Raw genomic sequence first — 22722 nt, 5'->3', positions numbered from 1 at the left:
GAGTCACGTCGCGTGAAAATTCGAAAAGTCTAGTGGCTGGTTGGTGTGGTGCAGGGAGATTTTCAACGTGTGATGATTCCGTCTGCGAGGTACTGCACTCTCGCCTGTCTGACGCTGTGAAACCAGGCCGTCCGAAGAGTGACTGCTGTTCACCGCAGATGGCTGTTCACCACGAGAGGCGACAGCGGGCGGCAATCCAAAAGCCGCTGTAACTCTGTCTCACCACGACAGCAGAGGCAGCGAGCAGCACGCCACCACTATGGAGTCTCTAGTGATACCTGGACCGTACCCAGGTGCCTTCACTTGGGTGCCCAGACACCCATATTGTCGGGCACCAATGTGACTAACAGGGAACCATGGGGATTCACCCAACTTCGCTTAGGCGGCCACTTTTGCGACTTTTACGGCCCTCCCTCGCGTACTCGACCCTGGTGATGCATGGTCCTGGAGTAACAACGAGACAGGCTGTCCACGCCATGTGAAGTTCTCTGCGAGTGGCGTCTCAGGATGTGGCCAACTCATAACCACCCGTTGTCTTACTCCTCGTCATATCTTTGTCTGTGCAGCCGTGAATATTTCCGAAACCTCCATCACCAAACAAACTCAGAGAGCAGCTCGACAGAAAGGTCCCGGGGTAAGTCGGCAACTAATGCTTGTTCCTCTATCCTCTGCTTTCCCCTCCAGCAATCATTTGAGCCACCGAATGGCAGCGGCATTGGCAGAGTGAATACAGAGGAATTTCAGTTTTGGTAGAGAAGGAGAAGAAAAGTGTGAGCAATTCGGACGAGGCTGAAAAATGAATCGCTGGGGCCTCGGCAGACCTTCCCACACCTCGTGCAAGGCTGCGGCACCAGGCGCGGGACCGTGCAAAGAAGTGTAAAGTGGCCCTGCTGCGCACAGCTCCAAACATCATGACCTTCTGCGCATGATCTGACGGCGACGCGACAAGACGTTGATGCGTAAAGATGATTGCCTGGGTGAATGCTACCTGGTTGTACCCACTCAAGGTAGGATTCGTTCAGGACAGGCAGGTTGGGGAACTGGCTGACACGCTGCGGACCGCGAGCAGGGCATCTACTATTTCCTCAGACATTCTTACCTCTGGCCCCTCTTCAAGGCCCGACTGGTTCCTATCGTCCTCCTCTCCGCCTTCATCTACATCAACCTCTTTGTGTGGACTTTTTTGCCACAGGTGGCGTTCCTGGCCATCTTTCACGGCCGTGGCGCATGGCTGAATGCTACGTTCCTCGTGCTCGGAGAGGGCTCTGCGATCGTGGCATTGCTGTTCGAGGCCTTCTTCGTCGACGAAACACTCGTTGACATTTTTGACGCCGTATTGATTGACCAGGGACTGGCAGATCTTGTCGGCGAAGCTCGCGTCCTTGATCGGAATGGCCAGAATTCGGTGCAGATGCTTGGAAAACCCACAGTCTCGTCCGTCTACAGTCCCTTCAGCCTTCGCCAGATCCTCGAGTTCGTTATACTCCTCCCACTCAATTTCATACCATATGTCGGTGTGCCGCTCTTCTTGTTCCTCACCGGCTACAGAGCTGGCCCTTTCCACCACTGGAGATATTTCCGACTGCTAGGATTGTCCAAGAAGGATCGTGCGGAGTATATAAAAAGGAGGCAGCTGAAGTATACTTGGTTTGGAACCGTTGCACTGGCCCTTCAGCTGGTCCCCGTCCTGAGCATGTTTTTCTTGCTCACTTCGGCCGCGGGGAGTGCTTTGTGGGCGGCGAACATGGAAAAGGCTCGCAGAAGTCGAGAAGCTGTCAACGCGTCGCAGAGGGAAGAGTATCATGATGATCCGGCGTAGCCAATCGAGATAATGTTAATTATAATGCTATGCAGTGCTTTTGGCATGTCTCTCGACCGCCTCCGCAACCTCCTCCAGACTCTTGACAACTACTGTTGGTCCGAGCCCAAGTCTATCCTGCCAGCCGTTTCCTGCTCGGTCAACCCACGCTGTTTGCATACCTACCGTTCGGGCTCCAGTGATGTCAAACGGATTGCCCGAGATGAGCCACACCTTATCCATCTCGTTTTCTTTGCCCGTCTTTCGGGCCAGGTGATGATAAGTCTCTGGGGCGGGTTTGTAAATTCTGATGTCGTCGATCGAGACGGTGCCCTTGAGGACCGAAGAGTCGAGATCCTGCGACCCGTTGACCGAGTTTGTCACCATGGCGTGGGTCCCGTTAGAGAACACCACGCACTCGACGTTGGAGTTATCCCTGAGTCTCTCCAGGGCCGGATTGACGTCCGGAAAGGTCGACAGGGAATCGTAGGCCAGCATCAGTTTGTCGAGGGCCTGGTCTTCGAGCCCGACACCGTGTTCCGCCAAGGCATGCAGCAACGCGTTACGAGTCACTTTGAAGAAGTCGTCATACTTTTCTTTCGCGGACACGGCGTCAGCATGATCAGGTTGCTCCTTTTGCGCTTTGCATGGATTTCGGAAGTCCGGGCCATACGTACTCATGCTGTTCAACCTCCAAGTGTATTCGAGTTGATACTTTCTCCATACCGTCGCAATCGACGCGGCCGTCTCTTGCCCAAAGTGGGATGCTAGCTCCTTTGCAATGCTCTCCGTCGACAGCAAGGTGCCGTAGAGGTCGAACGCCACGACAATCTTGCCCATGTTGTCACGTCTGTGTTGGGCAATTGCACGATTCAATACTTCAATACTTTGACCTGGTTTCAACCGAGGACAGACTCACAGACATACTCGGATGTCATGTTGTTTCGTCGAGAACGCAATGCGGGGCTCGGCCTTTCCAGGCTAGTGCATTTCCGAAGAGTCTACCAGAACATGGGAATGAACGTTAGGTAAAGTATTGTACCTAAAGAGGCCACTGGTCTGAGTAGCCTTTCTGGCTAGTGGCCGGGGGTAGCCACGCCTAAAATGTGACCTATAAGCCCGCCCTCAATATGCCCAGTCAAGCATCAAAACTTAAATTGTAGGGACGTTCATAAGGCTGAGCCCCTAATATGCCACCTAATAACATCTGAAGAGATTCAGGTGACAGCTTCGAACGCGGTATTGCATCGGTCCATTGCTATGGTGCGGGTAGGTCTGGATACCCAGACCAGCTATGGAGTGGAAGATCGAAGCTGGTAAGAGAGAGTTTGGTCAGCAAACAGAATCTTGATGAGTCTTTGTTCTTTGGGGAATCGCATTTGTAGTCCACGACTGTAGTTAGTGCCTGCTCTACGAAGTGTTCTTGGTAGTAGTCAGGCCCACAAAGACAACTAGCACAGCTGCATACGCGGCTGTGCCCGACATGACATCCATCAACTTGTCAAGAACCAGGGCCATGAACAGGCCGAATATGACAACGAACACTGTGGTGGACACCAACGCCGTGTAGAGCGTGTTGTGCAAAACCATCAGCCACATAGGCACGATGAGGAAGATGCCGCCTACTCCGGCCATGCCCACCCGTTGTCGGAGGCCCCTGATCCAGCCCTGGCGGTAGTTCTCGTCCCGGGTGCCGCCGATGGGCACTGGACGTATGCCGGCAGTCTCCCACTTGCCCATAGATGTTGCCCAATGCAGAGGATCTGCTTCGTTCTCCTTGCCTCTCATAGCGACCTGGAGCATGCAGCGGTCAACAAATCGTTCGCCAGTAACGTAGAATGGGTCTCCGGGTGGCCAGATGTATTTCCCCATATACTCGTAATCCTGCAGTGCTTGTACTATGGTGGAAAGGGCATCAGTTTCCTACGCAGTATATCGACGACGGAAAAGCAAAGCCATTGTATAGTGGTGGGTAATGTCGGGCTCACCATACTGTCTCAGGTCCTCGGCCCAACCAGATGGCTCTAGAGCGTTGTATCGAAGATCGACTGCGTGTTGGATTAGTCTGTGCTGAAGCTGTCGCAAACGTAGGCGTTGCAACTCGGAGAGATTTATTCGGTAACTCTCTTCCTTCTCTTCCAGCCGCCCATGGTTTGGAGGCCCTGTGGGCTGCAGCTTATTTGCAGCTATTTCCAGATGAGGACCATCACTAGGCTTCTGCTGACCGTGGTTTTGGTTGTTGTGGGCGTTGGCGCTTGGTGCAGATCGTCTTCCCCCAAAGCAGACGAGTACTTCAAACCAAGGATTTTCCGGTTGAGAGATCTTTTGTATCAAATTGTGGCGATGGTGGTCAATTATCCAGGAAGGGTCTTCGAAGTCGAGGACATCTTGTCCCGCATGTCCTCCAGTATTGCTTTCTACATCAGGCTCCCGTTTAGCCTGACGGGACATAATGCATAGTATGCTATAAGTTCGGGTTTCAAAAAGCTGCCAGAGGTGGCCAAATATTAAATGGATCGTAGGGGAAATAAGACGCGAGTTTATAGGCGAGCACAAAGACCTTGGGCAGCATTTGCCGTTTCCGCAAGCTGTACACCACCAATCCGGCTGAAGGATGAACACAAATGCAGGTCTGGCCACATCAGGTGAACGGTGGCAGGAAAACCTCTCATTTTGCGCCCAACAAGTGGAACAAAGCATGAACAAAATTCACCAGGGTGATAATAATCACCTCATGACTGGGACGACAGACCTTTGACTTTGCTTCAATTTGTTCGACTCACCTCCTGCCGGTCCTCTATTTCAAGTCGACCAGTGCTGTTGCAGACCCTTCCTTCGTTTTTCAACTATAACACTCCATAGCCCTTGAGCCTTGAGGTCAAACTGATCCCAATGACCCAACCACTCAGGTTGAACGTCGCGCGAGACTCGGACTCAGAATGCCGCATTATCATCTCCTTTTCACACAAAGCATCTGCTCGAAAGTATTATGAATATCTGAAACAAAAGGAAAACTCCAGCGAGAATCGGAAGTTTGGCGGACTCGCGTTGTCGGAGTACATTGTTTCTATGGAACTTCCCTCAGACATAACCTTGGAGTTTCCTGAGAACTCCAGTGATGTCGTTCTGGCCTTCGACGATAAGGACAAAGCGGTGGCATGGGAAAAAGAGATGATACTGTGGGAAAAGAGGATGAATCAAACAGAAAATAGACGATCCATTTCAAGGTCCTTGACAGTTGGAGGTCTCAATGAAAAGATGGGACGACCACCACCGATAGGAACATTCGTTATCGTTGGGCCCCCGATGACGAACCGACTCCAACGATCGCACCGATTTTTTGCACATCGGTTCTGAAGGCCGAAAGCCTAAGTGATTCATATCCCATGTACCCGACAGTAATTCCTTTTGTCGTTCTTGAGAAGTTTTCTCCTTGGTCCAATCGGCCCTGACAGATGCGGCATCATCTTGGGCGTATGTGTGATCGAGATTCTAAATGCCAGGAAACAGTCTCGGTGTATCCAAGTTCTCGGGTTCCCATGCCCTTCCTTCCCAGGTCTCTTCACACGGTAGCTCGCCCTGCCGCTGCAGTTGCTTGGCCGTCTGCTCGACCTGTTCCCACGCACGCAGCAGATTGTCGCCAAGCAGCATCTTGACCTGGGTGTCGGTAACGTTGCCACGAGCAAGAAGCCTTGCGATCAGGTCTGGCCATTTCGAAGTATCCTACCAATCATTCATTCAGCAGTCAGTACGCTCTGCAAAGCGCTTGGGCTTTTTCTTGTAGCAAGGAGAACATCAACATGGGGTGGTGACACGGGGAGTGACCTACCTCGAGTCCTTTCACGTTGAGGGCGGCGCCATCAAAGTCCGACCCGAGACCAACGTGTTCCCATCCAGCTTTGTCGGCGACCCAGTGTATGTGATCGATGAGGTCTTCCACGGTCGCGTCCTCGGGGTGCTCCCAGTTCATAAAGAACGGGATCGCAGGGATCATGACCACTCCGCCGTTCTCCTTGACAGTCTCGAGGACGTCGTCGGGCACATTGCGAAGATGTTTGTTGACGCTGTACGCTCCCGAGTGCGAGAAGATGACGGGGGCCCTCGCGACCTTGATTGCGTCCCTCATCGTCTGCGGCGAGACGTGGCTGAGATCGACAAACATGCCCAGTCGGTTCATTTCCCGCACGGCGTCTTGCCCGAACTTGCTGAGCCCGTCGTCTTTGCCGGCTGCCAGGTCCACGCTGACCCACGACGTGGCAAACGCGTTGTCGCAGTTGTGCGTGACGGTCATGTACCGCACGCCGCTCTCGAAGAACAGCCGCAACGCCCCCAGCGAGTTCCCCGTCTGATGGCCGCCCTCGACGCCGATCATACTTGCGATCCTGCCTCGTCTGTGCGCTCGGCGGACACACGAAGGGGTGACGCAGAGTTCAAAGAGGTCCGGGTAGTGGGCGACAAGACGTTTCGTGATGTCGATCTGCTCAAGAGTATCGCGGACCGTCCACTAAGTGAGAGCCGTAATATCACCAGAATTAGTATCGTGTTTCCCATCTGTAACAGTCTTCTTGGTGAAGTAAAAGGAAGGACTGAATCAGGTTCAAAGAACACGCAGGGGGGGCATACACTGGGCTCATTGAGGTCCGGCACACGCTTGTTCGGGTCGTGCAAGTCGACGCCCGGGACAAGGTCTTCTGGACACGGCACGTAGACAGACCAGAACTGCCCGCCCATCAAGCCATCCTTCATCTTCTGAAAGTCGCTGTGGCTTCCAATGCGCTCGGTGTGGAAGTCATGGTCGTAGATCTTGCCATGTAGCTGTTGTCTCAGGTTGAATGGGAAGTCGTTGTGGCCGTCGATCAGGGGCGTGCTCTTGAGCAGCCGTCTCGCCCGCGCCATGTAGTCGGTGGGATCGACTGGATTCACCGTGTCCACGAGGGACGTCCAGGTTGGCACCACCCAATCTGACAATGTTGCTCTAACGTCGACATCGAACGGCTCTTTGAAGACAGATACGGCCAGGGCGGCCGCGAGTATGGCTGTTCCGAGACTGTACACCGACCATGATGTTGCGCCTGACCCTGAGCCAGAGCCTTTCTCGGGCCTTGACTGAGATTTCTCCATTACACTGTACAGTGGTCAACCAGGTCGCTCTGCTAGACAGTTGACTATGCCAGATTCCTTGGCCTGTGACGGTTATCGCATCGAAACAGGAGGGGGCATGAAGTGGGCTACTCTCACTGATGGCGTCTACAAGTGTCTATGACCGTTTAGCGCAAAGACAAATGACATGCGCGCAAAAGCTCGCAGAAGCGGAACAACTTTGAAGGTGCTAAACGAGAGAGAGTGAGCGCAACTAGATGAGGTTCCCCCTTCGTGCCGTACGTCGCGTATGCCGCCGATAAGCGACACCAGCGTGAATGTCCGTCCGTCCAGACTTGCTCACTGCTTTGCCTACAGATAGGTACTGCGTACGACCTCACAAGGGAAGCGGATGGATTCGAAAAGACAGGCGGGTGGATATATGGTCGAGACTGGTCTGCTAAAACGAGTAGGTCTGGGCGACGAAGCTCTCCAGCGGGTCGAATTTGTGGGGAGATAAACGCTCAGGCCTCCGTTCAGGAGATGCTGGCTCAAGGCTACTCTCGCTTGCACGCTTCCGAGGCGAGCATCATCAAAGGAGAGACAGACAAGCCAGCTTCCACCTCCCCACGGAGGAACCATACATACAGAATGGATGACTGGTGTGGCCGAAGCTCTCATGGACAACGTAGATAGTGAGCTACACAGACCTCGATTGACCTCCGCACTTTATTCTAGATACACGACCATTGACATCAAGATGGCTAGTTGCTGCGGGTCGTACCTCTCAAGCTCGGAATCGTCGACCAAGCGACCGTGTTGCTCGCGTGAGGATGGATGGCTTCTCTTCTGATTCATCAGGCCCGGTCAAGTACGTCCTTCTGCCATACTGCAAGTCAACTTCGGCCAGATTCACCAATTTTGTCTTTTTGTACACTTTCCAGAAAACAAGAAGCAACACAAACAGGACAATGACAATGTAGGAGAAGACAAAGTCGACTGGCTTCCACGGCGTCAGCAACGTTCCGTAACCCTGAATGAAGAGCAGAAAGATATTGAGCCCGGAGATGAAGTACGCGCCCCACGGATACAGGAAGGCTCGGAACGGTAGCTCCTCCGGCGTATGGCCTTGGAGTTTCCACGCCTGTCGGAAACGGATATGCGTGATGCCAATGCACGCCCAGGCAATGAAGGTCGCGGCGCCGGACAGTTCGATCAGGTAGCCAAAGACCTTTCCAGCGCCGCTTGCAACGTTGATGAGCGCCAACAGACCGACAGCGTTCGAGGCAATGGCCGCGTACACGGGAACGCCCCTCCAGCCTGTCTTTGCGAGAAATCGAGGTGCACGCCCTGAGTCTGCGAGGGAGTAGAGCGTCCGTGACGCAATGTATATGGACGAGTTGACCGCAGAGAATGTCGCCGTGAAGATGAAGGCGTTGATCAGGTCAGGACCATGCGACCAGCCTGCGTGCTGAAGAGCGATGCTGAATGGCGACAGGCCCGTGTTGCTCGTGGCCGTCAGAATGGCGGGATCATCAGACGCCACCGCAATTCCAGCAAAGAAAATCATGCCCCAGTATATGAAGACCACTCTGAAAAGCGTGGCTTTGATGGCCTAGGGTTGCGCCTCGTCAGTGATGATTCCGGGCAAGGATTGTGAGGCCTACCTTGGGTACATCCCTGTTCGGCCTGCGGCTTTCGCCTGCCGTTATAGCCACCAGTTCCGTGCCACAGTAATACACGGCGGCGAGAACAAAAGATTGGCCGAATCCGTTGATGCCGTTGACAACAGGGCCAGGGGTTTTCCAATATCGGAACCCAATGTAATCACCACCAATGGCGCCTGTGTTGCACAGAATGGTGAGGAGGAAGGTGACGAGGACGCAGATGATCTTCCAGAGAGCCAGCCAGAACTCCATTTCACCGTATATGATGACGCCGAAGAAAGAGAGACATTGGTAAAATGCCCACGACATCAGGATCCAGCCGTAGGTGGGCACTTTGTCGGTCCAGTAGCTCATCACGATGCTGATAAGATTGTATTCAGCCGCGATATTGGAAGCCCACTGTGTGTCTTGTCAGCAATGTCATTACCCGGGATTCTTTTTCAACAGCTGGATGTCAACGCACCAAATACCAATAGTTGTATCCGAGGCCAACAGCCACTGCGGGATCAATGAATCTTCCAGCAAGCTCGGTAAAGGCGCCGGTAGTCGGATACATTGTCGCCAGTTCGCCGAGACTCTGCATGATGAAGAAGACATCGATGCCGATGATGATGAAGCAGATGAAGGCACCAATCTACGACCTGGATGAGTACGTCTCAGACGTCCGTTGGGGAAATGCGACTGCGCACCGGACCCGAGTCGGTAATTGCATACCCAGTTCCATACCAGATACTCGCACTCGAGCACACAACATCAGCCTGTGTGTCTAAATAAGAAGAGCATTACATACCCAATGACACCCCCCAGAGCTATCATCTGCAGATGACGCTGCTTCAGTGCCCGGTGCAGGCCATGGTCAACCACAGTGCCATCCTCTGCTATCTTGATTTGCTCTTTGTCACCAATATCGATGGTTTCCTCGTCGACGGTCGCCACGCGATCAATATCTGGATTGGGAGCCATGGTCAGCGGCGAGCATATGTTCTGTCAATACTGCAAGCAAGGACAATTCCAAACTGATGACCTTCTCCTGCTGTATGGTTGAGACTTTAGGCTTGGAGGAATAACATGGGATCCTCAGAGGTTTAGTACTCCTTCAGCACCGTCGATAAGCGGAGGCCGAGCCAATGTCGCCCTGTGCCAAGGCAAACGGTCCATGTATCACAACTCTTCGACATGCTTATCTTGAGGCGGAAGACGTGGTGTTAGGATAGCAGACGGTCGCCTCTATCGCCCATCCTTACCGTACGACCCTCTGCCTCATCGGCTTCCTTCGAGCCGATGGTAACCTATCTGTGTTCAATCGATCTAATCCATGCCAGTCTCAAAGCACTAATATTCTGTTCTGGCGTTCTGATCGGCTCAACATGGTTCTTCTGCCGACAGATGGGGCTCACGCGAGGAATACACTGAGGTCGGAATAGACTGAACGATGCGAGTGGATACATGGTACGGATCCCGCCTCGTCTTGGCGTTGATCTTTTGGCCGGTGAACGAGACACGGAGGAACATCATCCCATGTACTTCGCTCCTCGCATCACACAACTCTTGAATGCGTCCCTAGGTCCGCGAATTTACAATAGAGCGTCCTTATCTCAAACGAGATACTCTTCATTGGCACAGTGCCCGAAGGCGTATGGTCTGCACACCATGGGGATAAACAGTTCCACCAAGGGAGTTACAACCAAGCAAAGCTTATAGCTGGAACCATATCCACCTCGACCCATCCCTGAGTTATCACTAAAAGGCTTAAAAGATTAGAGGAGTATGTTCCACTTTACTCACCTTGAAGAGGAGAGCCGACATGGAGGCGACATGCTTTGGGTGACCATCTCGAGTGGGGTGGGCCGCGTGATACTGCTCGTGACTACGAATACCATCTGCCTCTCTTTGGCCTGATCGAGTCCTAACCTGTTAGCGTGAGCTGGATACTTGACTGGCACGACAAAGGGTCACATCGGTGTCCCTGGAGACGAATTCACGTCGAACGAGCAACGGATAGATTTTATCCCATCGCGGCGGTGGAAATGATATAAGAGAAACGAACCCTCTCAAAGTGTGCCAATTGGCCGATGAGCCCTGCAAAGGAGTACATGGTAGGAAGAGCTCTAGTTAGTGTGGCTCACGGTACGTTCGTTTCCAATCACCGTGGACAGGCCAGGCTCTAGACTTCAGAGAGCCAAAGATGGGTCGAACCACCAACATCCTCTTGTCTACAGGCTTCGTGCTGGGTGCCCTTAGCCAGACCAACCAAAAGATCGATTTGGCCGCCCTGGGTCCGATATACCAGCCCGCGGCCAATCATTCGTATCAGGCCTTTGCTACTGCCAGACGGCAAGCCACGGACGCCATCAATGAGCTCATCGCCACGGGCAACAACACCTACGGCGTCTTCGACAACCAAGGAACTTCATTTTCGGCGTCAGTCTTCGATCTGACCAGTGACGAGTATCTCTTTGAGTTCCACTTCGAAGCTCCTGGGCTCAACGGCTCGTATACCAAGGGCAAACTCAGCGAGAACACCATCTACCGGACTGGGAGTCTCGGCAAGCTTCTGACCATATACAATTGGCTGGTCGACATTGGGGACGGGGTTTACTTGGACCCAATAACTAAATATGTCGTGAGTAGAGCATTCACCTCCTGTGGGAGACCGACATTGTTGCTGACGAGCAAAGCCTGAATTGGAGGCCGCCGGGAAGTCGTACAAGAATCCACTCCTGTCGACAAATTGGAGCGAAGTCACCGTCGGATCGTTGGCCTCGCAAGCCTCCGGCATTGGACGTGACTGTGAGAGGGTTTGCCGACCGGGCATGTGGTATGAGATCGCTGACAGCTTTTCTAGTCCACCTGGGTGATCTTGCCATTCAGTCGTTTCAGTCTCCGCCCGTGTCGAATTCAGTGGACAAGGACGGGTATCCTCCACTGGGAAACGAGAGCGTCATTGAGTGCAACTCTTACGGCGACTCTCTTCCGCCGTGTACACGAGCACGTAAGTTGGCCGCATTGGCGACTACGCGTAACGTGCGTCTGACGGGCGACAGAATTTCTCCAGGGGGTCATTGAACACCCGCCCGTGTTTCCCTCATACACAACCCCCAGCTACTCGAATCTCGCATATGCCATCCTGGGCCTGGCCTACGAGAACATCACGGGAAAGTCCCTCTCGGACGGTATGCGAGATCTCTACCACGACAAATTGGGGATGACTTCGACGACACCGACGGCCCCCGGTGATGGTTCAGATGCCGTCATCCCAAGAAACGACAGCTACGCCATCTTCACCTACGACATAGGTATTCAACGACCGTGAGTCCCGTCTTGATCCTCGAGCGGCGGTGTCTAGGCTAACAGTTGCCGAAGAGCTGGTGGGCAGTATACGTCGACCAAAGATCTCAAGACCTGGGGTCAAGCCATCTTGAGCCACAAACTACTCCCGGGGTTCGTCACACGCCGATGGATGAAACCGACGACGTTCACCTCACAGTGGGAGGCGGCAGTTGGGGTGAGTAACACTCTCTGCACCTTTGTGAGGTACGGCACTTTGAGCTTCTGAAGTTGACTCTTGCTGCTAGGCTCCGTGGGAAATCTACAGGTACACGGTCCCCGCGGACACGGTCATCAACGCAAGCCGCATCGTCGACGCGTACACCAAATCCGGAGACATTGGCCTGTACTCCACGATGTTCGGTCTTGTCCCCGACTACAACCTTGGGTTCACCGTCATGACCGCCGGCGACAACCCAAATCGCCAGGTACCTCCCGTTCGCGGCATCATCGTGGATACCTTTGTAAGTATTTCTCGCACATGTTGGCGAGGCGCGGCGATTTGACGATTGACGTCTAGTACAAAGCCGCGGAGGCCGCGGCCAAGGAGCAAGCCCGCAGAGCTTTCACCGGTACATTCAGGTCGAGCGACCGCAACTCGTCCATCACCCTGGCCGTCGACGGCGGAGCAGGGGTCAAGGTCGAGCAGTGGACGAGCAACGGGACGGATTTCTTGACTCAGGAGTACCTCGCGAGTTTTCACGACTTTCGGCTGTTTCCGACCGAGCTGAGCACGGAGGCGGACGGCCTCACATACTACAAATACCACCTCGACTCGTTCGTCAACCCGGACGGGGAGCCTTTCACGGGAGACCCTTGGGCAGAATACAATGACTACTGGATCCAGATTGACGAGAACATCTACGATAACCTGTCCACCGACGCGTTTGTCATCGGCTTCGACACGGACGGTGTCGTGCAGAGCGTGGCTTCTCAGGCGTTGAGGACCACCATGTTGCGGTCGGCCTAGTGGCCGGTACAGAGAAGGGATACGAATACGACGCGTGCGGGTACGAAAGACTCGGAACCGACCAACTACGAGTACGAGTAGTCAACTTACCCCGCGTCGCCCCCACGATACTGACTCAACACCAGCCGGGGTGGTGGTTAGTGCCTCTTGGGGATTGACAGTGGCCTCGTAAAGCCGAAGGGGAACCTCGGCCGGCCATCAACACTAACCCAAGTATTAGAAGAGACAATGATGACTGACTTTGATCCAATGATCGTGATGGGTTCCGCTCACCGTCATAACTTGCAAAGAACCGACCGTATTCCTTGCCTTGATTCACCAGCATCATCCTCACCCACCCCGTTACGTAGTACCCGGGCTGTACCATCTTTCACAGTCGACGCCGACAGTCCGAATCCGAGAACACTGTAGCTGCAGACTCGAGGCTCAACCTCAGGCATTACGCAGTCCTATCTTTGAGTGAGGTCCTGACTCTTGCTGCTGAGTGGATCAGAGTAAGGACTCGGGATCATTGTCGCTTTCAGGCGTCCAAACCCTCGGTCGGCCTTGTCCAGCACTAAGTCAGGGGTTCAGTTCTTTGAATTTGAAAGGACCTGGCAGAGATTTTGCAGCGAGAAAACCCGCGCCCTTCCATTATTACCATCCAGCTTCATCGTCAAAATGCCGTTCCTCGCTGAGAAATCCGCCCCCATCTCCAACAAAGACATTCTCTCGTGGATGTTTGATGAGCCACTCTTCGATCAGAACAAGCCAGTAAGTCTCATCGTCACGCGTCACGGCAACAATGCTGGAGAAGAAATCGGATGTGCTGGCCGTTGACACCCTCCTCAGGTCTACATCGATGCTTTGGACCCGGCCAACTCAATCTCCGGCAACCAGGCCAGAAAAATCATACGACAGCTCGCCGCCGGCTTGCATGCAGCTGGCATCCGACCTGGAGACTGCGTCTGTCTCCATGGCTTCAACAGTGTAAGCTGAGACGCGGCAACCTGGGCCTCTGAAGCTGACCGGGTCAGATACACTACTCCATGCTCTTCTTGGGCATCGTCGCCGTCGGCGGTTGTTTTGCCGGCACCAACCCTGCGTACACCCAGTTCGAGCTCACCCACCACTTCAAAACATCCCAGGCCAAGTTCCTGATCGTAGAACCCGAGTTGCTTGCGAACGTCGTTCCCGCCGCCAAGGAGTGCGACATACCACGATCGAGCATCATGATGTTTGACACCCAAAACGAGGCGATTCCACCGGGCTTCGTGTCGTGGAGAAGTCTGTTGGCCCATGGCGAGAGAGACTGGGTTCGCTTCGACGACGAGCGGACGTCGCGAACCACGACGGCGGCAAGGCTCTTCAGCAGCGGCACCACCGGTCTCCCCAAAGCCGCCGCGCTGTCCCATTACAACCTCGTCTCGCAGCACACGTTGGTGTACGAATACAACCCGTCCTCCTACGAGGTGAGTCTAGTAACCCGTAGAACCAAGCACGGTTCCTGACCGGTCTCCCTCGCAGCCTAGCCGCCTCCTGTACCTCCCACTCTTCCACGCGGCAATGGTCCCCAGCGCCCACGTCAGTCCGTTGCGGGCGGGACACGTCTCGTACGTCCTGCGCCGGTTCGAGCTGCAACCTGTGTGTGAAGCTCTCGCCAAGTACCGAATCACCGAAATGACCCTGGTACCTCCGGTCGCCATGGCAATGCTGAAGTTCCCCGGCATTCGCGACTACGACTTGACCGGCGTCAAAGCGATCTTCTGCGGAGCCGGCCCGCTCGACAAAGAGCACCAGAATGCTCTGCTCCTCATCGTGGGAGGCGACACCTCCTTCACCCAGGTCTGGGGCATGACCGAGACGAGCTGCGTCGCCACCAAGTTCTACTACCCCGAAAAGGACGACACGGGCAGTGTCGGCCGACCGATACCGAATCTGGACATCAAGTGAGCCGCGCAATTGGCGCTCTCTGTTCATTTGTTGACCTGGGCTGACCCCGTCTCCAGACTGATCGACGACGATGGCAAGGATATCACGGCCTACGACACTCCCGGCGAGCTCTGCATCCGAGGTCCGACGATCATCACGAGTTACTTTGACAACCCCACGGCGACGGCCGACTCGTTCGACGACGAAGGGTACTTCAAGACAGGCGACGTCATGTACTGCAAAGCCGGGACCAAGAAGTGGTACATCATCGACCGCAAGAAGGAGTTGATCAAGGTGAGGGGGTTCCAGGTGGCTCCCGCCGAGATCGAGGGCGTCCTGCTCGCGCACCCTCACCTCCAAGACGCCGCCGTGATCGGGATCCAGAAAATGGACGAGCCGGAAGTCGAAATGCCGCGAGCGTACGTGGCACGCAAACCGACGCCGGAGGGGAAGAAATTGACCGAGGCCGAAGTGAGATCGTACTGTGACGAGAAGTTGGCCAAGTACAAGTCACTGACGGGGGGAGTCCGTTTTGTCGATGCGGTGCCCCGAAACGCCACGGGCAAGGCACTCAAGCGAATCATGAGAGAAATGGCAAAGGCAGAGGCGGGCAACGAGGCCAAGTTGTGAGATGATGCGGGAGTCGTCGACCGAGAGCGAGCGAATCTTTTGTACTTAGTTGTGACTCTGGAAGGTGGTGTTGTAGAGTTGTAGTAGTTGACCTCGTCCTGCCTGCGGAACGTCCCCCATCTAAAGCAGGTAAACTGTTATCTGTATCCGCATTAGGCAGGTAGTTTTCGAGCGGAGTCACAGACCCACAATCGCACAATTGTACAAAGTTCCGACGACGCCATATCCAAGTTCCTCCTTTCATGAGTCACTCTGCTTACTTATTTTCTTACCGTGGAGCATTTTTGTCGCGAACGTCGTCGTAACCACGAAGAAACCCACCCACCCGCCTGTACTGGGAATTTTCTTTCTTTGATTAAAAAAACACCTTGATGTGATTTTTGAATTTCGGTGGTTCGTTCCTCGGGGGCCATTTTTGCTGTTGTTTTTTTTGTTCTGAGAGAAAAAGAACAAACCGACAACAAGGGTTCATTCAAATCATGGCACTCACGGCCGTAGCAGGCCCGGCACTCCGCGTCACAAAGCCAGAAGAACTCGTCCCCTTTGCCCAGGTGCTCACTAGAGCGTTCGCCAACGACAAGCTGAACCGATATCTGTTCCTCGGCCGCGAATCTCGCCCTGACCACCCCAGGCTCTCGCAGCACGAGGAGAGACTGCAGTACTGGCTGTCGGGCGTGCAGAAGCGGTTCGAAAGGGAGTCTGTGCTGTTACAGAGTTCTGATTTCGCGGCGGTGGCACTCTGGTACGTACCTCAACTAACGGACGAACGAATATCCAAAGACGAGACAAACCAATTCCCAACCCCCCATTGAAAAAAGGCCGTCATTCGGAGGGTTGGTTGGTTTTGTGTGCGTGTGTGTGGGGTTGCATGCAAGTTAACACATGCTGTCGTCCTCCGCAAACGGTCTCTCTCTCAGTCTGATTGACGAATTACGCTCGCCCTAACCTGCCGTTCGTTTCATCAGGATCCCCCCCGGCGTCGAAAAGCCCGAACCCCCGACCACGGCCACAGAGGGGGTGTTCGAGTACACGACGAAAGTCAAGCAGGCCAAAAAGAAACACCTCGGCGACCGACTACATTGGAATCTCAACCTGATTGGGCGGATGCCAGATAGATCCGACAGAGGTACGTACAGTTACGGTTACGGGACATGGGCGAGACGCGATGTGCGAGTGATCGCGTTCCGGGGGAGAAAAGAAAATCTGTCAAAGTGCTATTTGTCATTGTGTCGTTGTGTTGACTCTGACCTGCGTGCCGTTATTGCCCACCTAGGAGCCATTCGGGCATTGATCAGTCCCATGTTGGAAAAGGCCCGCGAGGACAACCTGCCCGCGTGGCTCGAAGCGACCAACGACCACGCGAGAGACGTATACGCCCATCTCGGCTTCAAGGTGGTCGACCAGTTCAGGATAGGCGAGGGCGTGGTCAACTCGGAGGGCTGGATCCAGGAGAACGGCGAGGGTGTGTTGATATACGCCATGACTGCTGGGTTGTGAGAGGTCACAGAGATCACGACAGGGGAACAACTCGCCGACGCCCTCACGGTACCGGAGACGAACTACCTCTGATCTAAGTACTACACGCGAGAGTACCCGATCCACCACAGGCTCACAACCTCGACCTGACAAATTCGGTGCGACATGTTTGTGTTCAGTAGGACAAACAACATAGTGACAACATATCATCGGCAGTCTCTGTCACAGAGCGACGTGTCCACTCCCTTCTTCCTCATTATTACAAGACGGCCTGATCAACAGGCCGCATACGAAGCTGTAACGACAGCCTATGAACCAAGGGTGGAAGATCAGGCGAGTGACCTGGATAATCGAGGCAGAGCAGCACGCGACCTCGACTGACATGATTAGTGCGGATTGGTGAGACTCATTAAGAATCAGGGCGGTTCACTAACTAGTCAACTTCGCTCACGATTATATTGAAATACCTCTCCGTCTTGGGCCGTGGTTGCTTCGCTCTTGTACTCGCTCTTGTACTACACTCTCGGTGACCTCGCCTTCTATACTTCCCACTTGTTCAAGAATTTATACCCCGGGTGGAGCGAAACGTAACACTCATGTCCCATTTCTGGCGCCTTCAAGGACGGTTCTTCGTTCCTCTTCTCCTCTGAGTCCTCTGTCTCGACGTCGACGCCCGCATTGATCAGCGCCCACATGCTGTCCGTCAACTGTTGCCTGGATTTTGCCGCCCATTCGCGCAGCGAGAGGCCCCAGAAGTTGTACTTGGAGTCGGCGTCGAATCCCATTTCGAGGAGGATTTGAACTATGTCTTCCCACCCGTTTTCCACCGCCTGCCACAGCAGCGTTCTCCCACCCTTGTATTTCCTTTCCTCGAGACGTGCACCCTGGTCAAGAAGGAGCCGGAACAGCTCTTCACGCCTAGCGCGCGCTGCCCACAGTAGCGGTGTCAACCCGTCTTCCTGATCTGTTGACTCGGTGTCGGCGCCCTTCTCGAGTAGAAGCTTCATCGTCGCTGCCTCACCCCTCTCGGCTGCCCACGATAGCGGTGTGCGACCTTTGAATTGATCTTTCGACTCGATGTCGGCGCCTTTCTCCAGCAACAGCTCTACCAGCGAACGCCGACGGTCGACAACCGCCCATGTTAGCGGGCTCCAGCCGTACCTCCAATCCCTCGACTCAACATCGGCGCCTTTCTCCAGTAACAACTTCGCCGCCGCTGTGTTGCCCGTCATTATTGCCCATATCAGCTGTGTCCCCCCGTATACTCCGTGGTCTCTGGACTCCACATCGACACCTTTCTCCACCAAGAACTCTACGATCGCCTCAAAGCCCCCTCGAATCGCCCAAGATAGTGGCGCCAAGCCGTGAATGTCGTCCACAAACTCTAGATCAGCGCCCTTGTCAGCCAAGGCCCTGACGGCAGCCTCGTCCCCAAACCTTGCCGCTACCGACAGCTGGATGTCGTCGTAATCTTCATTCTTAGAGTCTCGGATCACACCCTTTCTGAGAAGCATCATCACCACTTCCTTATGCCCTCGCCACTCCAACCCTACATCTACTGGGTGTGGTACCAACAACAGTGCGGGCCAACCTTGTACTTCGGCCGGCGATTCCAAATCTGCTCCATTCACGAGACGCATCCTGACAGCCGTATCGTTTCCCAGTTCTGCTGCATACGTTAACGGTGTCCTGCCGTTCGCCCCTAATGCCTCCAGATTGGCGCCTTTTTCGAGAAGCATCTTGACAATCGCCTCGTTTCCCTGTTGTGCTGCAGACATTAACGGTGTCATGTCGAATGCCCCTGATGCCTCGAAGTTGGCGCCTTTTTCGAGAAGTATCTTGACAGCCGCCTCGTCTCCACGTACTACTGCCCATATTAACGGTGTTCCAACTTCGTCTGATGCCTCCAAGTTGGAGCCGTTGTTGACCAATACCTTCGTAATTACTTCTCTGCCTTCTTTCGCGGCTGACAACAAGGGCGTTTCATCGTACTCATTCCTGGTGTCCGGATCGAAACCTTCCCCGAGGAGCCGTTCCACAATTTGGCCGTGGCCTTCTTTTGCTGCGATATGGAGTAAATGGAGCTTGTCACCGCTCAACGCAAGCTGATTCAAGCTATCCTGCGAGACTTTGTCCAGTTCTTCCAGCAAAGAAAAAAGGCCAAAAGCACAAGCTGCACGGAAAGGCGATGGTGGCCGTAGCGCCGCAGACCATATCCGATGGCCCAGACGATCTCGTCGTTTCGAATCCAAGGCGCGGAAAATGTCACTTCTGTCCGCATATTCGGAGTTGATCTCTCTTGCCCAGGTTGTATACGCTAATGATGTCCTTTTCTCTTCCACGAAGAATGGCAATATCCTCTCCTTGAGCATGGCCGACATGATCTCTTCGGCAGCTTGATAGTGTGCGGGCCAGTACAAGCGTGCGTATGATTTGAGGAGATCTCCCCAAGAAACTACAGTCGAGATGGCGGGAGACCTCGACATGACTCCCCCCACCAAATAGACGTGGAGACACCTCTCAACGGCCAGCGCATGCAATTCCGCAGCGATATAATCATTCCGATACTGGAGATACTCTCGCACCGACTGGTGCGAGAAGCGGAAGACGTCTAGCTCCGAATCAACTATCACCAGGTTATGACACAACCGAATGATATCGGTTATGGACACTGAACCGGGCTCCCCTTCCGATTCGGCGTCTGACAACTCGTCGTCTGGATCAAGATCGGTGTTATACGACACGGGCGGGGTCTCGTCGTCTACTTCAACATCGAGAGAGACGGCTGCAACGAGCTCCCTCGTAGAGAGTAAGCGCTGGGCACAGAGAAGCCAGCTCAAGGTCGCCACTGCCACTCTACGGCCGTTGGTCTCGGTCTTCTCAATCCGCGCGTGAATTGTGTCGTAAAGGGCGGACAGAGACTCGGGCAATTGCCCCAACGCCTTTTCAAAATCCGGCTTGAATTTGATCCGCCGCAACACGTCGAGTGATAGGGCAACCCACTGAAACATGCCTTGGGCACCCTTGTTCAAAACTTTGGTCATCTTCCCTCTAAGCCTTGGGGACACCTTGCCATCCAGCAAGAGCTTTCTGGCAATCAACTTGTCAATTTCCGACTCGATAAACCGTTCGATATCTTGGCCGTTCTTATCCGCACTGATGGAGATATTTTTCGACTGCCGGAGACGAAGTTCCTATCGAAGCACAAGATTGGAGTCTTAGTAGAGAACCATCTCCCTTCATTTTCCAGAATCTTGCGGGAAGAAAGGGAAGAAAGCTTACAATATCGACATCATCCCGGCTTGAGACAAATACCTTGACCACTTGCGAAGATTTGCTTACAATCTCGTCCAGCGCTTCGAGGAGCTCGTGACGCAAGAATTCGTCGCATTCGTCGAGGGCGTCGATGATGATCGTTGCCGGACTGTGGTTCGTAAGTGCAAGAATCAGTCTGGTGCAATCCTCAACCGTCAACTTGCGGATTTTGGAACAATCTTCATCGCCTTTCTTCTTGCGACTTTCATACTCCGTGGCAACTGGCTCCTTGATGGGCTGGTCCGGCTGCGTGCTGGAAAGTTGTCTTAATATGGCTCGCAGGATCTCGACTGGCAATGCCCGTTCCCGCTCAGCGTCGTTTCTGACGCAGTAAAAGAAGGCAATCGGAGGTGCAATCATATTTGAGTGGGCCTCGAAGACGTCGTTGATGACGGTCGATCTGCCCCGGCATTCAAACAGTCAGCAAAGATTGTTGTCATACACAGCTGTCTCCCATTTCTGAGCCGTTTTGCGTGTGAAATTGGACTGCACAACAGCGTCCTCTTCTCCTCAGCCAACTTACACGAGCTTTGTTTTCCCTGACCCAGCTGTATATAGGGTTAGCATGACGCCAGATATGAATGGCTTGAAGGGCACGCACGTATACCATGAAGCCAGAGTATGGAAGACACACTCGACTGTCCCCACTCGATGTATTCGCGACCTTTCAACAACCATTGCCCAGAGTTGGGCAATACATCCTTGGATAGGTCCTGATGGTGTTCTCTATACTCGATTTCCGACATCCATAAGAACACCTCTTTCCTCTCTTCACCTGAGAGAATATGACTATTGCGGACAATGAGACAGGAGAGCATGGAGACTTACTCTTGAATCTATCTTGTATAACAGACAGCGAGTCAGCTAGCTGCATAATCGGCCGATCAAGCTTGTGCAGCATAGCTCTGAGAGTCTCATAGGACGCCACCGAGTCTTTGGCCATCTTTCGCTGGACTTCCAAATACTTAGCTTGATTCACCAGCACCAAAGACGGGAACAACAACGTACACTCGGCGTCAACCAATCCTGCCCATTAGTCCACGTCGACCTCGATGATCTTCGACCACAGATCGTCGTATTGCTTGCGAAGCATTTCCACAAGGCTTCGACCGAATCTTTCTAGAGAAAATCGTGAGTATCCGAGGATTGATTTTGATATCTTGATAAGACGCACTGATCGAATTACCGCTAAAGTATCGTTTGGAATTTGCAAGATATCGGAGTATTGCGGCGTAGAGCTCCCGGAGAGCCTCATGAAGCTGCGGGCCAGATTCACAGTCCGCCTCACGCAAATAAAGCTTTTCGAAGATTGTATATCGCGCTATCAGACGAGAGACCGATTCAATGGATTCGCTCATATTGCTGAATACTGCGACATCGTTGGTGCCGACCTATATTCACCCAGACATGAGAGAGTCCAGCGTCTTCGTGGAAGAGACAAGAACCCGCCTGGACCTGACTTACCGTGACGAGGAACTTGATGACCGCCCAAGGCAATGCTGCATGGCTGCTCGGATCGAATGAGACCGGTACCTCGACGATGCTGATGATTTCTGTCACCCAGGCCGAGATCTTCTCGAGGACATGCCGTAGCTTGACGTCTTCACCTTTCTTATTGCGATACGCCTTCCATCCCTTTTCAAGGCAAAGAGCTTTATTCTCCTCGGTACTTGTCTGGATCTAAACGAAAAAGAGTAATGTATCAGCTTGAGTTTGGAGTTTGCAGGTTACCTATCGTCAAACAACGTAGCTCAGCCTTTACCCACCTGGCGTAGAATGCCCAAGAGATTTGTGTCATCCTTCTTGAACTGGCTCTGTGTTTCAATGTCTAGAGTGTCGAAAGCCTCCTCCCAAGGATCTTTCGAAGAAACGGTGGATTGGTCCTTGGTCTGCGGCGGCACGGCGGCCCCAGTGGCACCGGTGCCGCCTGTTGAGCCTGACGTAGGTAGGGACATCCTGCCGGCGCGGGCCTGCCACTGCTGCAGCTCCGGGGTCTGAAGGCAGCAAGAGGATAACAATCTCGGCGAACGGTGCTACGACAATAAATCTGAAGCCAGGATTGAATACTTACAGTCAGTTCGTTTGACGTCGAATCGAACAATCAACCCCGCCATCTTCACGATGTGGCGCAACTGGTTAACCTGTCACGCCCTGATTGGACCGCTTTCGCGCCATCCCATCCAACGTCGTGGGAGATGTATCAGAAGCTCGTAGCATCAGGCTTCGTGGCGCTGGGGCGCTGCATGGGGGAGCAGGATAACGGACCTTAATGATGAAGCTTGACCCGAGTTACAGATACTCTGGGCCAAGGGAGAGGCGATAAAATTGGCAACTAGATAGGTACGAGTACGAGTACAAGGGCTGGGCGCGATTGATCCGTGTGGCTCACACCGACTACCCACTCATAGGTGCCTTCTCTCTATTTCGAGCCTCCTTCCCAACAACCGACCCAGCATTGAAATTCGGCTTGTCTACAGACCTGACACGGCCACCTTGGAACAGAATTTACGACTTGCCGGTTCCCACGCTGCCCCGGAATGCACGGCAGA

The 22722-nt window shown here is 53.7% G+C and overlaps 10 protein-coding genes across 10 annotated transcripts; 5 read left to right on the top strand and 5 right to left on the bottom strand.

Annotated features, from left to right (window-relative positions):
- Positions 1-965: 965 nt before the first annotated feature.
- On the top strand, positions 966-1819 carry PV08_10922 (uncharacterized protein; the record flags this gene model as incomplete). Its single annotated transcript, XM_016385234.1, has 2 exons — positions 966-1007; positions 1070-1819. The coding sequence occupies 2 exons, from the start codon at positions 966-968 to the stop codon at positions 1817-1819; spliced, it is 792 nt and encodes a 263-aa protein (XP_016231836.1).
- A 27-nt stretch (positions 1820-1846) lies between these two features.
- On the bottom strand, positions 1847-2638 carry PV08_10921 (haloacid dehalogenase, type II; the record flags this gene model as incomplete). The annotated part of the gene is made up of 1 exon (XM_016385233.1): positions 1847-2638. One exon carries the CDS (start codon positions 2636-2638, stop codon positions 1847-1849), a length of 792 nt encoding a protein of 263 aa, XP_016231835.1.
- Positions 2639-3208: 570 nt separating this feature from the next.
- PV08_10920 (uncharacterized protein) lies at positions 3209-4249 on the bottom strand (the record flags this gene model as incomplete). Its single annotated transcript, XM_016385232.1, has 2 exons — positions 3209-3696; positions 3787-4249. 2 exons carry the CDS (start codon positions 4247-4249, stop codon positions 3209-3211), a joined length of 951 nt encoding a protein of 316 aa, XP_016231834.1.
- A 441-nt stretch (positions 4250-4690) lies between these two features.
- Positions 4691-5155, top strand: PV08_10919 (uncharacterized protein; the record flags this gene model as incomplete). Its single annotated transcript, XM_016385231.1, has 1 exon — positions 4691-5155. The coding sequence occupies one exon, from the start codon at positions 4691-4693 to the stop codon at positions 5153-5155; it is 465 nt and encodes a 154-aa protein (XP_016231833.1).
- A 135-nt stretch (positions 5156-5290) lies between these two features.
- Positions 5291-6919, bottom strand: PV08_10918 (uncharacterized protein; the record flags this gene model as incomplete). The annotated part of the gene is made up of 3 exons (XM_016385230.1): positions 5291-5521; positions 5628-6302; positions 6422-6919. 3 exons carry the CDS (start codon positions 6917-6919, stop codon positions 5291-5293), a joined length of 1404 nt encoding a protein of 467 aa, XP_016231832.1.
- A 745-nt stretch (positions 6920-7664) lies between these two features.
- Positions 7665-9507, bottom strand: PV08_10917 (uncharacterized protein; the record flags this gene model as incomplete). The annotated part of the gene is made up of 5 exons (XM_016385229.1): positions 7665-8492; positions 8545-8943; positions 9008-9178; positions 9234-9282; positions 9335-9507. 5 exons carry the CDS (start codon positions 9505-9507, stop codon positions 7665-7667), a joined length of 1620 nt encoding a protein of 539 aa, XP_016231831.1.
- A 1222-nt stretch (positions 9508-10729) lies between these two features.
- PV08_10916 (uncharacterized protein) lies at positions 10730-12841 on the top strand (the record flags this gene model as incomplete). Its single annotated transcript, XM_016385228.1, has 7 exons — positions 10730-11167; positions 11223-11342; positions 11425-11536; positions 11589-11853; positions 11908-12049; positions 12120-12335; positions 12392-12841. 7 exons carry the CDS (start codon positions 10730-10732, stop codon positions 12839-12841), a joined length of 1743 nt encoding a protein of 580 aa, XP_016231830.1.
- A 660-nt stretch (positions 12842-13501) lies between these two features.
- On the top strand, positions 13502-15382 carry PV08_10915 (uncharacterized protein; the record flags this gene model as incomplete). The annotated part of the gene is made up of 5 exons (XM_016385227.1): positions 13502-13594; positions 13673-13810; positions 13858-14292; positions 14348-14769; positions 14830-15382. 5 exons carry the CDS (start codon positions 13502-13504, stop codon positions 15380-15382), a joined length of 1641 nt encoding a protein of 546 aa, XP_016231829.1.
- Positions 15383-15861: 479 nt separating this feature from the next.
- Positions 15862-16879, top strand: PV08_10914 (uncharacterized protein; the record flags this gene model as incomplete). The annotated part of the gene is made up of 3 exons (XM_016385226.1): positions 15862-16124; positions 16348-16508; positions 16656-16879. The coding sequence occupies 3 exons, from the start codon at positions 15862-15864 to the stop codon at positions 16877-16879; spliced, it is 648 nt and encodes a 215-aa protein (XP_016231828.1).
- Positions 16880-17397: 518 nt separating this feature from the next.
- On the bottom strand, positions 17398-22128 carry PV08_10913 (uncharacterized protein; the record flags this gene model as incomplete). The annotated part of the gene is made up of 8 exons (XM_016385225.1): positions 17398-20052; positions 20141-20573; positions 20697-20721; positions 20775-20948; positions 21002-21142; positions 21273-21564; positions 21638-21853; positions 21940-22128. 8 exons carry the CDS (start codon positions 22126-22128, stop codon positions 17398-17400), a joined length of 4125 nt encoding a protein of 1374 aa, XP_016231827.1.
- Between the last annotated feature and the right edge of the window lie 594 nt (positions 22129-22722).

Source organism: Exophiala spinifera (genome assembly GCF_000836115.1).
Source record: "Exophiala spinifera strain CBS 89968 unplaced genomic scaffold supercont1.8, whole genome shotgun sequence".
Lineage (NCBI taxonomy): Eukaryota > Fungi > Ascomycota > Eurotiomycetes > Chaetothyriales > Herpotrichiellaceae > Exophiala > Exophiala spinifera.
The sequence above is the reverse complement of the archived record's forward strand: the minus strand, read 5'-3'. Positions and strand labels throughout refer to the sequence as shown.